The sequence below is a fragment of the Schistocerca gregaria genome, chromosome 4 (assembly GCF_023897955.1).
Source record: "Schistocerca gregaria isolate iqSchGreg1 chromosome 4, iqSchGreg1.2, whole genome shotgun sequence".
Lineage (NCBI taxonomy): Eukaryota > Metazoa > Arthropoda > Insecta > Orthoptera > Acrididae > Schistocerca > Schistocerca gregaria.
Window position 1 is genome coordinate 708,706,031 of NC_064923.1, and position 17,008 is coordinate 708,723,038.

The 17,008-nt window shown below is 44.0% G+C and overlaps 1 protein-coding gene across 1 annotated transcript in view; it reads right to left on the reverse strand.

The window, feature by feature from the left end:
• The window catches only part of LOC126267877 (Down syndrome cell adhesion molecule-like protein Dscam2), a 1,296,028-nt gene that overhangs the window by 169,588 nt on the left and 1,109,432 nt on the right, over window positions 1–17,008 (reverse strand). The window contains exons 16-17 of the mRNA XM_049973186.1: window positions 2,060–2,191; window positions 137–434 (exon numbers count right to left, since the gene is read on the reverse strand). Of these exons, the coding sequence (XP_049829143.1) occupies window positions 137–434; window positions 2,060–2,191 (430 nt within the window). The remainder of the gene's footprint in view (window positions 1–136; window positions 435–2,059; window positions 2,192–17,008) is intronic.

The window sequence follows — 17,008 nt, forward strand, 5'->3', positions numbered from 1 at the left end:
CAAGATACAAACGAAAATGTGTATGATAAATACTCTTGTTGAAACCAAAAGAAAAGACAGTAACATACCTATAAATCAAATACATAGATATTCACTCTTGTATAGACACAGATGCAAGTACTACTTAGAAGCTGACCTAGTTTCACGATATCCAACGTTGTAGCCTTGAATGTCACCATGCTGCAACTCAGCCAGTGGGGGTGCCCACGTGACAAGCAATTCTGTGGAGGACACTGGCCTCAGGGACACATTCAGAGGTGGACCTGCTGGTCTCTGGGGTTCCGTACGCACGGACAGCTCCGCACTAGGCACACTCTGCCCTGCCGGACCCTCTGCCAGCACACGGAATGTGTAACGGGTGGCTGGCTTCAGGTCTTCAATTGTTGCTGACAGTTGCAAGGGTGATTCAGTCTTCTCCAGCTGTTGCCAAATTCCTGTTAAACAATAGCATAATAACTGTACTACTTCACACAAGAAAACACTGGTACATCAGAATTTTTTGGGTGCACTTACAAATAAGATTATGGTAGAATGCAATTACTGAATAAGACAATTAAGCAAATCAAAGGGAATATGCAAAAAGGTGAATTATGTAAACCTGAATCACTGAGGCAATGTGAAGAAGATATAACTTTCCATTAATTTCACCCAAATATGTAACCTTGTTGAAAAAGAAGTATTTGAAGGAAGGAAACAAGATCAAAATTTAAGCTTCTGTCAACAACAAGATCACTGGTGATGGAGCAGGAGAAGGAAACTGGAGTGGATATGGTTGAAGGAACTTCCCCAACATGTGCCTTCATGTGATTTAGGAAACCTGAATCAAGATGGGTAGACAGGGATTTGAACTGCTATCATAACAAATATGAGTCCAGTGAGCTAATCATATGCCACCCTGCTCAGTAGCTATGTGTAGCCTGCCAACCATTTGTATACTGGAATCAACATTCTGAATGATACATGTCAGTCATAACAATTTTTGTAACTGCTTCAAATCGCTTCCATCTATTGCTTCCCCCATTATTCAACTAACTAGTACTTGGTGCAAAAGCTGGAAAACCTGTTTCCATTCTGAAGGAGTCCAAGTTTAAATGATGATTATTTTTTTGGTCTTTAACTGCAACTATGCAAATTGCAAGTCAGCAACAAACACCATTAGGAAGTAAATGTACTGGGATATGTGTCCAAGAATTTCTTGATTCTCAAAGAGACCACTTCTACTGCCACATAATCAGCCTTGTAACTGAGTAACGTATAACTGTGAAACAAAACATGCTGTGTATCAGCTATTATGTAAATTCTGTTCAGCTTCTGCATTGGTATGACTACCACTAAGTTAATGCTCTCTGCCAGAAGAAAAAGCCAGTGGCTCCAAAAGCTTGCAGATTTTAATATCAGTATGTGTATTTTCTCCTGTCGCCCCTTGGTGAATAGATCTTTTATCTATCAAATTACAGTGTATCCAAGTATGATATACAGGGTTATAGCAACATTAAGAACTGTTTCTCTTCATTTAATGTTAGAATATTTGTACACATGCCTGCCACTTGATAATGGACACAGCTCTGAAACCAGCCATAGCTTAAAATGGAGAGCCCAGTATTCTAATCTGCAGAATCTGTTTCCTTTATCTTTCTATTTCACTAGACCTTAAATTGCATAAACTGTATTCCACTTTGCATGCACCTCATAACTGGAGCAATCAGCTTAACAATTACTGTGAACAATGGTATCGGTCTACAGCAGGAAAAGTAGGATGGAGTGGACACTTCAGCTGAATGTCATAATGGCACATTAAACATAACTCTCAGAAATTCCTTCACCCAACCTTGCACAAGTTGACACTTCACCCTTAATGATATGAATGTCATTGTGAGATTAATCTATAATCTTGCTTCTTTTCTTTTTATGCGGTGTGAAAAGTGTGGCAAAGTGCTTACTACTTATACATTTTTTTGCAATTAAAGTGTAATCCACAATAGATATGGGTAAAGAACCACATGAAATTTGTTTTATGGAGCTGAATAGGTGCGTAATTTACCAATACATTTAAGCTTACCTTCACCTTCCTTGTATTGGACTATATACTTCGTCACCTCAGCAGCATCTGATGTCTGATGTTGCCACTTGATACTCACTGATCGACTGCTGATCATCACCGACTCGAGATTGCTTGGGCTGCGAGGTGGCTCTGTCACACAGAAATCTGTCTTAGAACTCTTCTCTTTATGTATCCACTGTCTAAAGGAATACTACACAAATTTCAGGCTGTTTGATTTATTTACTAACTTTGGAACCTAGGAGAGAATACACTTTATTTCATTCAAGAACAGAACTGACTGTAGACGTAAGCCTAGTAGAGAAAAGGTCAGCTGCAGCTTAGGCAGATGAAGTACCTCTCAGTATTTGCAAATGCTACATTACACCTTTTGGAACTCCTCACAAAAACAGATAGAGTTAATAAGTGTAGGGCACATATGAATCTTCAGCCATTATTGCACTTAAGAATTGCATGCACTGGATGAAGTGGATATTGCTTCTGAAGTGTTATTGAGAGAAAGCTGATAGATTGTACATTTGTTATCAAATTTTATTTTGTGGCTAGTAGTATGAATATCTTCAGTTAAAACTTCCGGGCTGAGAGGCCGTGGTCGATGTATAAAATTTCCACCTGACGTTTCGTCTCCAGCTGCGGGAGACATCTTCCGAGGTCGTCCGGCTACTGCCACTGAGGCTCCAGGTACTCTCGCATTTATAGAGCGCATAGAGGGCACCACCATTCGTCACGTGATGCCGACAGAATGCCTATCTTTGGAGGCGTCATTATTCTCGATTAAGAGTAATCGATTTTCATTCTTCTTGCGCAACGTCGACATCCATATTTTGTCCAATTTTAAAACTTCCTCTTTTCTATTAAAATTGTTGTGGTGTTTGTGGATCTCTATTGCTTCCCTATACATGCGTGCATGATAATGGGATGTTCGTGCTAGAACGCTAGTCTCATTAAATTTGATTTCGTGGTTCCCATCTCGAAAAACATGCTCAGCTACGGCCGATTTTTCGATGTGTCCTAAGCGACAGTTTCTCTTATGTTCGGCTAAGCGGGTGTTTACACTTCTTTTTGTTGTTCCAATGTATACTTGTCCACAACTGCATGGAATTTTGTATACCCCAGGTGTTGCTAGGGGGTGTCGAGCGTCTTTTGCAGTTCTTAAATATTCCTTAATCTTCTTGGTGGGTCTGAAGATAGTTTCGATCCCATGTTTAGCCAAAACTTTGCCGATGCGGTCCGTGACTTTATTAATGAACGGTAAGAAAACTATTCCAATAGGTGACCGTTGTTGCTCTGGAATTCTGGCTTCTTTTCTTCTTTGATGGAGGGCTCGATCAATTTCCTTGCTGGTATATCCGTTTTTCATGAAGGCCGAACGTAAGTGATATAATTCGTCTTGCAAGTAAGCCGGCTCGCAGATTTTGTTGGCTCTGTCCACCAAGGTTTTCATGACACCTCTCTTTTGCCTAGGATGATGGTTTGATTCCTTGTGGAGGTATCGATCCGTGTGAGTGTTCTTTCTATATACCTTGTGGCCCAGCGTCCCATCCACCCGTTTAATTACCGACACATCCAGGAAATTGAGTTGACCGTTGCTCTCTTTCTCCATCGTAAACTGTATCTTCGGGTTAATACTGTTCAGGTGCACCAAGAAGACATCCAGCTCTTCTTCACCATGAGTCCACACTACAAATGTGTCATCAACATAGCGGTACCATTTAGCTGGCTTCTTACTGGCAGTCTGCAGCGCTCGCTGTTCGAAGATCTCCATAAATAAATTGGCAACTGCTGGGCTGAGAGGGCTTCCCATTGCCACCCCGTCGATCTGTTCGTAAAACTCGTTGTTGTACTGGAAATAAGTTGTCGTCAGGCAGTGTCTAAATAAAGCCACTAAGTCAGTCGGGAAAATATCTGCTATATATGAAATAGCTTCGTTTACAGGCACCATGGTGAACAATGACACTACATCGAAGCTCACAAGAATATCACTTGAGCTAACGGTAATCTCCCTCAGTTTTTCAATAAAATGTGCCGAGTTTTTAATATAACTGTCTGTTCTGCCAATGTATGGTTGCAGCAAGCAGGCGAGATATCTGGCCACCTCTTGTGTTGGAGATCCTATAGCACTCACAATCGGTCTTAACGGTACCTGTGCTTTATGTACCTTCGGGAGTCCATATAGCCTGGGCGGATAAGCTTCCGTTTTGCAGAGTTGTTTTTTATCATCCGAAGAAAGAGAAGATTGTTTTACCAGTTGATTGGTAGTTCTCAAAATTTTGTTTGTAGGATCCTTCTGAAGCTTTTTATACGTAGTGGGATCCAAAAGGTCACTAATCTTCTTGTGATAATCTTCGGTGTTCAACAAAACCGTAGCATTTCCTTTATCAGCTGCAAGTACTATAATACTCTTGTCCGCATTGATCTCCCTCAATGCCCTCCTTTCCGGTTGGGACAAATTGCTGGTAGGTGGTTTCGCTTGGCGTAATATTCTGGCTGTTTCAGTCCTGATTTCATCCGCGGAATGCGATGATAACAAACGGATTCCCGCCTCCACATTTGCTATAATGTCCTCCGTCGGAACCTTTAGTGGCGTGACTGCAAAGTTGCCTCCTTTCGATAGAACTGAATGTTCCTCTTTTGTTAATTCTCTCCCAGACATGTTAATCACAGTTCGAGAGTTGCCAGCGACTGATATTTCACTCCTACCTTTCTGTAGGCCATCGAATTTCCTCTTCTGCCTGTTAGTTGCCATTTCTGCACTGAGCTCCATAGTCCTGAACGTTAGACAGTCTACCTTATTCCAGTCATAACACTGCATTATGTTACTGATATACAAATGGAGATATAACAGCTTACTGCTAGTTGCCGCTAGTTCCCGCCGCGTCTGGTGAATTCGTTCCCGTAGCATCGCTAGTTCCATGCGGTTGTAAATACGATTCGCTTGCGCCGAGTGAAACATTCTCCTCGCCTTCAGAAACTTCGGCACTGTCGCGGTGTCCCGGCAGCGTAGCAGGAAAGTAAGAGTACACAGTTGTTGTGCTTTCCTCTTGCGCAGTCCCTCCAGTGACCGAACCGAAACTGACATTTCCTCCCCGTAGAGGCGTTTAATCATACAGTGCAGGCTTTCACGGCCGGAATAGTCTTCAGTTAAAACTTCCGGGCTGAGAGGCCGTGGTCGATGTATAAAATTTCCACCTGACGTTTCGTCTCCAGCTGCGGGAGACATCTTCCGAGGTCGTCCGGCTACTGCCACTGAGGCTCCAGGTACTCTCGCATTTATAGAGCGCATAGAGGGCACCACCATTCGTCACGTGATGCCGACAGAATGCCTATCTTTGGAGGCGTCATTATTCTCGATTAAGAGTAATCGATTTTCATTCTTCTTGCGCAACGTCGACATCCATATTTTGTCCAATTTTAAAACTTCCTCTTTTCTATTAAAATTGTTGTGGTGTTTGTGGATCTCTATTGCTTCCCTATACATGCGTGCATGATAATGGGATGTTCGTGCTAGAACGCTAGTCTCATTAAATTTGATTTCGTGGTTCCCATCTCGAAAAACATGCTCAGCTACGGCCGATTTTTCGATGTGTCCTAAGCGACAGTTTCTCTTATGTTCGGCTAAGCGGGTGTTTACACTTCTTTTTGTTGTTCCAATGTATACTTGTCCACAACTGCATGGAATTTTGTATACCCCAGGTGTTGCTAGGGGGTGTCGAGCGTCTTTTGCAGTTCTTAAATATTCCTTAATCTTCTTGGTGGGTCTGAAGATAGTTTCGATCCCATGTTTAGCCAAAACTTTGCCGATGCGGTCCGTGACTTTATTAATGAACGGTAAGAAAACTATTCCAATAGGTGACCGTTGTTGCTCTGGAATTCTGGCTTCTTTTCTTCTTTGATGGAGGGCTCGATCAATTTCCTTGCTGGTATATCCGTTTTTCATGAAGGCCGAACGTAAGTGATATAATTCGTCTTGCAAGTAAGCCGGCTCGCAGATTTTGTTGGCTCTGTCCACCAAGGTTTTCATGACACCTCTCTTTTGCCTAGGATGATGGTTTGATTCCTTGTGGAGGTATCGATCCGTGTGAGTGTTCTTTCTATATACCTTGTGGCCCAGCGTCCCATCCACCCGTTTAATTACCGACACATCCAGGAAATTGAGTTGACCGTTGCTCTCTTTCTCCATCGTAAACTGTATCTTCGGGTTAATACTGTTCAGGTGCACCAAGAAGACATCCAGCTCTTCTTCACCATGAGTCCACACTACAAATGTGTCATCAACATAGCGGTACCATTTAGCTGGCTTCTTACTGGCAGTCTGCAGCGCTCGCTGTTCGAAGATCTCCATAAATAAATTGGCAACTGCTGGGCTGAGAGGGCTTCCCATTGCCACCCCGTCGATCTGTTCGTAAAACTCGTTGTTGTACTGGAAATAAGTTGTCGTCAGGCAGTGTCTAAATAAAGCCACTAAGTCAGTCGGGAAAATATCTGCTATATATGAAATAGCTTCGTTTACAGGCACCATGGTGAACAATGACACTACATCGAAGCTCACAAGAATATCACTTGAGCTAACGGTAATCTCCCTCAGTTTTTCAATAAAATGTGCCGAGTTTTTAATATAACTGTCTGTTCTGCCAATGTATGGTTGCAGCAAGCAGGCGAGATATCTGGCCACCTCTTGTGTTGGAGATCCTATAGCACTCACAATCGGTCTTAACGGTACCTGTGCTTTATGTACCTTCGGGAGTCCATATAGCCTGGGCGGATAAGCTTCCGTTTTGCAGAGTTGTTTTTTATCATCCGAAGAAAGAGAAGATTGTTTTACCAGTTGATTGGTAGTTCTCAAAATTTTGTTTGTAGGATCCTTCTGAAGCTTTTTATACGTAGTGGGATCCAAAAGGTCACTAATCTTCTTGTGATAATCTTCGGTGTTCAACAAAACCGTAGCATTTCCTTTATCAGCTGCAAGTACTATAATGCTCTTGTCCGCATTGATCTCCCTCAATGCCCTCCTTTCCGGTTGGGACAAATTGCTGGTAGGTGGTTTCGCTTGGCGTAATATTCTGGCTGTTTCAGTCCTGATTTCATCCGCGGAATGCGATGATAACAAACGGATTCCCGCCTCCACATTTGCTATAATGTCCTCCGTCGGAACCTTTAGTGGCGTGACTGCAAAGTTGCCTCCTTTCGATAGAACTGAATGTTCCTCTTTTGTTAATTCTCTCCCAGACATGTTAATCACAGTTCGAGAGTTGCCAGCGACTGATATTTCACTCCTACCATTCTGTAGGCCATCGAGTTTCCTCTACTGCCTGTTAGTTGCCATTTCTGCACTGAGCTCCATAGTCCTGAACGTTAGACAGTCTACCTTATTCCAGTCATAACACTGCATTATGTTACTGATATACAAATGGAGATATAACAGCTTACTGCTAGTTGCCGCTAGTTCCCGCCGCGTCTGGTGAATTCGTTCCCGTAGCATCGCTAGTTCCATGCGGTTGTAAATACGATTCGCTTGCGCCGAGTGAAACATTCTCCTCGCCTTCAGAAACTTCGGCACTGTCGCGGTGTCCCGGCAGCGTAGCAGGAAAGTAAGAGTACACAGTTGTTGTGCTTTCCTCTTGCGCAGTCCCTCCAGTGACCGAACCGAAACTGACATTTCCTCCCCGTAGAGGCGTTTAATCATACAGTGCAGGCTTTCACGGCCGGAATAGTCTTCAGTTAAAACTTCCGGGCTGAGAGGCCGTGGTCGATGTATAAAATTTCCACCTGACGTTTCGTCTCCAGCTGCGGGAGACATCTTCCGAGGTCGTCCGGCTACTGCCACTGAGGCTCCAGGTACTCTCGCATTTATAGAGCGCATAGAGGGCACCACCATTCGTCACGTGATGCCGACAGAATGCCTATCTTTGGAGGCGTCATTATTCTCGATTAAGAGTAATCGATTTTCATTCTTCTTGCGCAACGTCGACATCCATATTTTGTCCAATTTTAAAACTTCCTCTTTTCTATTAAAATTGTTGTGGTGTTTGTGGATCTCTATTGCTTCCCTATACATGCGTGCATGATAATGGGATGTTCGTGCTAGAACGCTAGTCTCATTAAATTTGATTTCGTGGTTCCCATCTCGAAAAACATGCTCAGCTACGGCCGATTTTTCGATGTGTCCTAAGCGACAGTTTCTCTTATGTTCGGCTAAGCGGGTGTTTACACTTCTTTTTGTTGTTCCAATGTATACTTGTCCACAACTGCATGGAATTTTGTATACCCCAGGTGTTGCTAGGGGGTGTCGAGCGTCTTTTGCAGTTCTTAAATATTCCTTAATCTTCTTGGTGGGTCTGAAGATAGTTTCGATCCCATGTTTAGCCAAAACTTTGCCGATGCGGTCCGTGACTTTATTAATGAACGGTAAGAAAACTATTCCAATAGGTGACCGTTGTTGCTCTGGAATTCTGGCTTCTTTTCTTCTTTGATGGAGGGCTCGATCAATTTCCTTGCTGGTATATCCGTTTTTCATGAAGGCCGAACGTAAGTGATATAATTCGTCTTGCAAGTAAGCCGGCTCGCAGATTTTGTTGGCTCTGTCCACCAAGGTTTTCATGACACCTCTCTTTTGCCTAGGATGATGGTTTGATTCCTTGTGGAGGTATCGATCCGTGTGAGTGTTCTTTCTATATACCTTGTGGCCCAGCGTCCCATCCACCCGTTTAATTACCGACACATCCAGGAAATTGAGTTGACCGTTGCTCTCTTTCTCCATCGTAAACTGTATCTTCGGGTTAATACTGTTCAGGTGCACCAAGAAGACATCCAGCTCTTCTTCACCATGAGTCCACACTACAAATGTGTCATCAACATAGCGGTACCATTTAGCTGGCTTCTTACTGGCAGTCTGCAGCGCTCGCTGTTCGAAGATCTCCATAAATAAATTGGCAACTGCTGGGCTGAGAGGGCTTCCCATTGCCACCCCGTCGATCTGTTCGTAAAACTCGTTGTTGTACTGGAAATAAGTTGTCGTCAGGCAGTGTCTAAATAAAGCCACTAAGTCAGTCGGGAAAATATCTGCTATATATGAAATAGCTTCGTTTACAGGCACCATGGTGAACAATGACACTACATCGAAGCTCACAAGAATATCACTTGAGCTAACGGTAATCTCCCTCAGTTTTTCAATAAAATGTGCCGAGTTTTTAATATAACTGTCTGTTCTGCCAATGTATGGTTGCAGCAAGCAGGCGAGATATCTGGCCACCTCTTGTGTTGGAGATCCTATAGCACTCACAATCGGTCTTAACGGTACCTGTGCTTTATGTACCTTCGGGAGTCCATATAGCCTGGGCGGATAAGCTTCCGTTTTGCAGAGTTGTTTTTTATCATCCGAAGAAAGAGAAGATTGTTTTACCAGTTGATTGGTAGTTCTCAAAATTTTGTTTGTAGGATCCTTCTGAAGCTTTTTATACGTAGTGGGATCCAAAAGGTCACTAATCTTCTTGTGATAATCTTCGGTGTTCAACAAAACCGTAGCATTTCCTTTATCAGCTGCAAGTACTATAATGCTCTTGTCCGCATTGATCTCCCTCAATGCCCTCCTTTCCGGTTGGGACAAATTGCTGGTAGGTGGTTTCGCTTGGCGTAATATTCTGGCTGTTTCAGTCCTGATTTCATCCGCGGAATGCGATGATAACAAACGGATTCCCGCCTCCACATTTGCTATAATGTCCTCCGTCGGAACCTTTAGTGGCGTGACTGCAAAGTTGCCTCCTTTCGATAGAACTGAATGTTCCTCTTTTGTTAATTCTCTCCCAGACATGTTAATCACAGTTCGAGAGTTGCCAGCGACTGATATTTCACTCCTACCATTCTGTAGGCCATCGAGTTTCCTCTACTGCCTGTTAGTTGCCATTTCTGCACTGAGCTCCATAGTCCTGAACGTTAGACAGTCTACCTTATTCCAGTCATAACACTGCATTATGTTACTGATATACAAATGGAGATATAACAGCTTACTGCTAGTTGCCGCTAGTTCCCGCCGCGTCTGGTGAATTCGTTCCCGTAGCATCGCTAGTTCCATGCGGTTGTAAATACGATTCGCTTGCGCCGAGTGAAACATTCTCCTCGCCTTCAGAAACTTCGGCACTGTCGCGGTGTCCCGGCAGCGTAGCAGGAAAGTAAGAGTACACAGTTGTTGTGCTTTCCTCTTGCGCAGTCCCTCCAGTGACCGAACCGAAACTGACATTTCCTCCCCGTAGAGGCGTTTAATCATACAGTGCAGGCTTTCACGGCCGGAATAGTCTTCAGTTAAAACTTCCGGGCTGAGAGGCCGTGGTCGATGTATAAAATTTCCACCTGACGTTTCGTCTCCAGCTGCGGGAGACATCTTCCGAGGTCGTCCGGCTACTGCCACTGAGGCTCCAGGTACTCTCGCATTTATAGAGCGCATAGAGGGCACCACCATTCGTCACGTGATGCCGACAGAATGCCTATCTTTGGAGGCGTCATTATTCTCGATTAAGAGTAATCGATTTTCATTCTTCTTGCGCAACGTCGACATCCATATTTTGTCCAATTTTAAAACTTCCTCTTTTCTATTAAAATTGTTGTGGTGTTTGTGGATCTCTATTGCTTCCCTATACATGCGTGCATGATAATGGGATGTTCGTGCTAGAACGCTAGTCTCATTAAATTTGATTTCGTGGTTCCCATCTCGAAAAACATGCTCAGCTACGGCCGATTTTTCGATGTGTCCTAAGCGACAGTTTCTCTTATGTTCGGCTAAGCGGGTGTTTACACTTCTTTTTGTTGTTCCAATGTATACTTGTCCACAACTGCATGGAATTTTGTATACCCCAGGTGTTGCTAGGGGGTGTCGAGCGTCTTTTGCAGTTCTTAAATATTCCTTAATCTTCTTGGTGGGTCTGAAGATAGTTTCGATCCCATGTTTAGCCAAAACTTTGCCGATGCGGTCCGTGACTTTATTAATGAACGGTAAGAAAACTATTCCAATAGGTGACCGTTGTTGCTCTGGAATTCTGGCTTCTTTTCTTCTTTGATGGAGGGCTCGATCAATTTCCTTGCTGGTATATCCGTTTTTCATGAAGGCCGAACGTAAGTGATATAATTCGTCTTGCAAGTAAGCCGGCTCGCAGATTTTGTTGGCTCTGTCCACCAAGGTTTTCATGACACCTCTCTTTTGCCTAGGATGATGGTTTGATTCCTTGTGGAGGTATCGATCCGTGTGAGTGTTCTTTCTATATACCTTGTGGCCCAGCGTCCCATCCACCCGTTTAATTACCGACACATCCAGGAAATTGAGTTGACCGTTGCTCTCTTTCTCCATCGTAAACTGTATCTTCGGGTTAATACTGTTCAGGTGCACCAAGAAGACATCCAGCTCTTCTTCACCATGAGTCCACACTACAAATGTGTCATCAACATAGCGGTACCATTTAGCTGGCTTCTTACTGGCAGTCTGCAGCGCTCGCTGTTCGAAGATCTCCATAAATAAATTGGCAACTGCTGGGCTGAGAGGGCTTCCCATTGCCACCCCGTCGATCTGTTCGTAAAACTCGTTGTTGTACTGGAAATAAGTTGTCGTCAGGCAGTGTCTAAATAAAGCCACTAAGTCAGTCGGGAAAATATCTGCTATATATGAAATAGCTTCGTTTACAGGCACCATGGTGAACAATGACACTACATCGAAGCTCACAAGAATATCACTTGAGCTAACGGTAATCTCCCTCAGTTTTTCAATAAAATGTGCCGAGTTTTTAATATAACTGTCTGTTCTGCCAATGTATGGTTGCAGCAAGCAGGCGAGATATCTGGCCACCTCTTGTGTTGGAGATCCTATAGCACTCACAATCGGTCTTAACGGTACCTGTGCTTTATGTACCTTCGGGAGTCCATATAGCCTGGGCGGATAAGCTTCCGTTTTGCAGAGTTGTTTTTTATCATCCGAAGAAAGAGAAGATTGTTTTACCAGTTGATTGGTAGTTCTCAAAATTTTGTTTGTAGGATCCTTCTGAAGCTTTTTATACGTAGTGGGATCCAAAAGGTCACTAATCTTCTTGTGATAATCTTCGGTGTTCAACAAAACCGTAGCATTTCCTTTATCAGCTGCAAGTACTATAATGCTCTTGTCCGCATTGATCTCCCTCAATGCCCTCCTTTCCGGTTGGGACAAATTGCTGGTAGGTGGTTTCGCTTGGCGTAATATTCTGGCTGTTTCAGTCCTGATTTCATCCGCGGAATGCGATGATAACAAACGGATTCCCGCCTCCACATTTGCTATAATGTCCTCCGTCGGAACCTTTAGTGGCGTGACTGCAAAGTTGCCTCCTTTCGATAGAACTGAATGTTCCTCTTTTGTTAATTCTCTCCCAGACATGTTAATCACAGTTCGAGAGTTGCCAGCGACTGATATTTCACTCCTACCATTCTGTAGGCCATCGAGTTTCCTCTACTGCCTGTTAGTTGCCATTTCTGCACTGAGCTCCATAGTCCTGAACGTTAGACAGTCTACCTTATTCCAGTCATAACACTGCATTATGTTACTGATATACAAATGGAGATATAACAGCTTACTGCTAGTTGCCGCTAGTTCCCGCCGCGTCTGGTGAATTCGTTCCCGTAGCATCGCTAGTTCCATGCGGTTGTAAATACGATTCGCTTGCGCCGAGTGAAACATTCTCCTCGCCTTCAGAAACTTCGGCACTGTCGCGGTGTCCCGGCAGCGTAGCAGGAAAGTAAGAGTACACAGTTGTTGTGCTTTCCTCTTGCGCAGTCCCTCCAGTGACCGAACCGAAACTGACATTTCCTCCCCGTAGAGGCGTTTAATCATACAGTGCAGGCTTTCACGGCCGGAATAGTCTTCAGTTAAAACTTCCGGGCTGAGAGGCCGTGGTCGATGTATAAAATTTCCACCTGACGTTTCGTCTCCAGCTGCGGGAGACATCTTCCGAGGTCGTCCGGCTACTGCCACTGAGGCTCCAGGTACTCTCGCATTTATAGAGCGCATAGAGGGCACCACCATTCGTCACGTGATGCCGACAGAATGCCTATCTTTGGAGGCGTCATTATTCTCGATTAAGAGTAATCGATTTTCATTCTTCTTGCGCAACGTCGACATCCATATTTTGTCCAATTTTAAAACTTCCTCTTTTCTATTAAAATTGTTGTGGTGTTTGTGGATCTCTATTGCTTCCCTATACATGCGTGCATGATAATGGGATGTTCGTGCTAGAACGCTAGTCTCATTAAATTTGATTTCGTGGTTCCCATCTCGAAAAACATGCTCAGCTACGGCCGATTTTTCGATGTGTCCTAAGCGACAGTTTCTCTTATGTTCGGCTAAGCGGGTGTTTACACTTCTTTTTGTTGTTCCAATGTATACTTGTCCACAACTGCATGGAATTTTGTATACCCCAGGTGTTGCTAGGGGGTGTCGAGCGTCTTTTGCAGTTCTTAAATATTCCTTAATCTTCTTGGTGGGTCTGAAGATAGTTTCGATCCCATGTTTAGCCAAAACTTTGCCGATGCGGTCCGTGACTTTATTAATGAACGGTAAGAAAACTATTCCAATAGGTGACCGTTGTTGCTCTGGAATTCTGGCTTCTTTTCTTCTTTGATGGAGGGCTCGATCAATTTCCTTGCTGGTATATCCGTTTTTCATGAAGGCCGAACGTAAGTGATATAATTCGTCTTGCAAGTAAGCCGGCTCGCAGATTTTGTTGGCTCTGTCCACCAAGGTTTTCATGACACCTCTCTTTTGCCTAGGATGATGGTTTGATTCCTTGTGGAGGTATCGATCCGTGTGAGTGTTCTTTCTATATACCTTGTGGCCCAGCGTCCCATCCACCCGTTTAATTACCGACACATCCAGGAAATTGAGTTGACCGTTGCTCTCTTTCTCCATCGTAAACTGTATCTTCGGGTTAATACTGTTCAGGTGCACCAAGAAGACATCCAGCTCTTCTTCACCATGAGTCCACACTACAAATGTGTCATCAACATAGCGGTACCATTTAGCTGGCTTCTTACTGGCAGTCTGCAGCGCTCGCTGTTCGAAGATCTCCATAAATAAATTGGCAACTGCTGGGCTGAGAGGGCTTCCCATTGCCACCCCGTCGATCTGTTCGTAAAACTCGTTGTTGTACTGGAAATAAGTTGTCGTCAGGCAGTGTCTAAATAAAGCCACTAAGTCAGTCGGGAAAATATCTGCTATATATGAAATAGCTTCGTTTACAGGCACCATGGTGAACAATGACACTACATCGAAGCTCACAAGAATATCACTTGAGCTAACGGTAATCTCCCTCAGTTTTTCAATAAAATGTGCCGAGTTTTTAATATAACTGTCTGTTCTGCCAATGTATGGTTGCAGCAAGCAGGCGAGATATCTGGCCACCTCTTGTGTTGGAGATCCTATAGCACTCACAATCGGTCTTAACGGTACCTGTGCTTTATGTACCTTCGGGAGTCCATATAGCCTGGGCGGATAAGCTTCCGTTTTGCAGAGTTGTTTTTTTATCATCCGAAGAAAGAGAAGATTGTTTTACCAGTTGATTGGTAGTTCTCAAAATTTTGTTTGTAGGATCCTTCTGAAGCTTTTTATACGTAGTGGGATCCAAAAGGTCACTAATCTTCTTGTGATAATCTTCGGTGTTCAACAAAACCGTAGCATTTCCTTTATCAGCTGCAAGTACTATAATGCTCTTGTCCGCATTGATCTCCCTCAATGCCCTCCTTTCCGGTTGGGACAAATTGCTGGTAGGTGGTTTCGCTTGGCGTAATATTCTGGCTGTTTCAGTCCTGATTTCATCCGCGGAATGCGATGATAACAAACGGATTCCCGCCTCCACATTTGCTATAATGTCCTCCGTCGGAACCTTTAGTGGCGTGACTGCAAAGTTGCCTCCTTTCGATAGAACTGAATGTTCCTCTTTTGTTAATTCTCTCCCAGACATGTTAATCACAGTTCGAGAGTTGCCAGCGACTGATATTTCACTCCTACCATTCTGTAGGCCATCGAGTTTCCTCTACTGCCTGTTAGTTGCCATTTCTGCACTGAGCTCCATAGTCCTGAACGTTAGACAGTCTACCTTATTCCAGTCATAACACTGCATTATGTTACTGATATACAAATGGAGATATAACAGCTTACTGCTAGTTGCCGCTAGTTCCCGCCGCGTCTGGTGAATTCGTTCCCGTAGCATCGCTAGTTCCATGCGGTTGTAAATACGATTCGCTTGCGCCGAGTGAAACATTCTCCTCGCCTTCAGAAACTTCGGCACTGTCGCGGTGTCCCGGCAGCGTAGCAGGAAAGTAAGAGTACACAGTTGTTGTGCTTTCCTCTTGCGCAGTCCCTCCAGTGACCGAACCGAAACTGACATTTCCTCCCCGTAGAGGCGTTTAATCATACAGTGCAGGCTTTCACGGCCGGAATAGTCTTCAGTTAAAACTTCCGGGCTGAGAGGCCGTGGTCGATGTATAAAATTTCCACCTGACGTTTCGTCTCCAGCTGCGGGAGACATCTTCCGAGGTCGTCCGGCTACTGCCACTGAGGCTCCAGGTACTCTCGCATTTATAGAGCGCATAGAGGGCACCACCATTCGTCACGTGATGCCGACAGAATGCCTGTCTTTGGAGGCGTCATTATTCTCGATTAAGAGTAATCGATTTTCATTCTTCTTGCGCAACGTCGACATCCATATTTTGTCCAATTTTAAAACTTCCTCTTTTCTATTAAAATTGTTGTGGTGTTTGTGGATCTCTATTGCTTCCCTATACATGCGTGCATGATAATGGGATGTTCGTGCTAGAACGCTAGTCTCATTAAATTTGATTTCGTGGTTCCCATCTCGAAAAACATGCTCAGCTACGGCCGATTTTTCGATGTGTCCTAAGCGACAGTTTCTCTTATGTTCGGCTAAGCGGGTGTTTACACTTCTTTTTGTTGTTCCAATGTATACTTGTCCACAACTGCATGGAATTTTGTATACCCCAGGTGTTGCTAGGGGGTGTCGAGCGTCTTTTGCAGTTCTTAAATATTCCTTAATCTTCTTGGTGGGTCTGAAGATAGTTTCGATCCCATGTTTAGCCAAAACTTTGCCGATGCGGTCCGTGACTTTATTAATGAACGGTAAGAAAACTATTCCAATAGGTGACCGTTGTTGCTCTGGAATTCTGGCTTCTTTTCTTCTTTGATGGAGGGCTCGATCAATTTCCTTGCTGGTATATCCGTTTTTCATGAAGGCCGAACGTAAGTGATATAATTCGTCTTGCAAGTAAGCCGGCTCGCAGATTTTGTTGGCTCTGTCCACCAAGGTTTTCATGACACCTCTCTTTTGCCTAGGATGATGGTTTGATTCCTTGTGGAGGTATCGATCCGTGTGAGTGTTCTTTCTATATACCTTGTGGCCCAGCGTCCCATCCACCCGTTTAATTACCGACACATCCAGGAAATTGAGTTGACCGTTGCTCTCTTTCTCCATCGTAAACTGTATCTTCGGGTTAATACTGTTCAGGTGCACCAAGAAGACATCCAGCTCTTCTTCACCATGAGTCCACACTACAAATGTGTCATCAACATAGCGGTACCATTTAGCTGGCTTCTTACTGGCAGTCTGCAGCGCTCGCTGTTCGAAGATCTCCATAAATAAATTGGCAACTGCTGGGCTGAGAGGGCTTCCCATTGCCACCCCGTCGATCTGTTCGTAAAACTCGTTGTTGTACTGGAAATAAGTTGTCGTCAGGCAGTGTCTAAATAAAGCCACTAAGTCAGTCGGGAAAATATCTGCTATATATGAAATAGCTTCGTTTACAGGCACCATGGTGAACAATGACACTACATCGAAGCTCACAAGAATATCACTTGAGCTAACGGTAATCTCCCTCAGTTTTTCAATAAAATGTGCCGAGTTTTTAATATAACTGTCTGTTCTGCCAATGTAT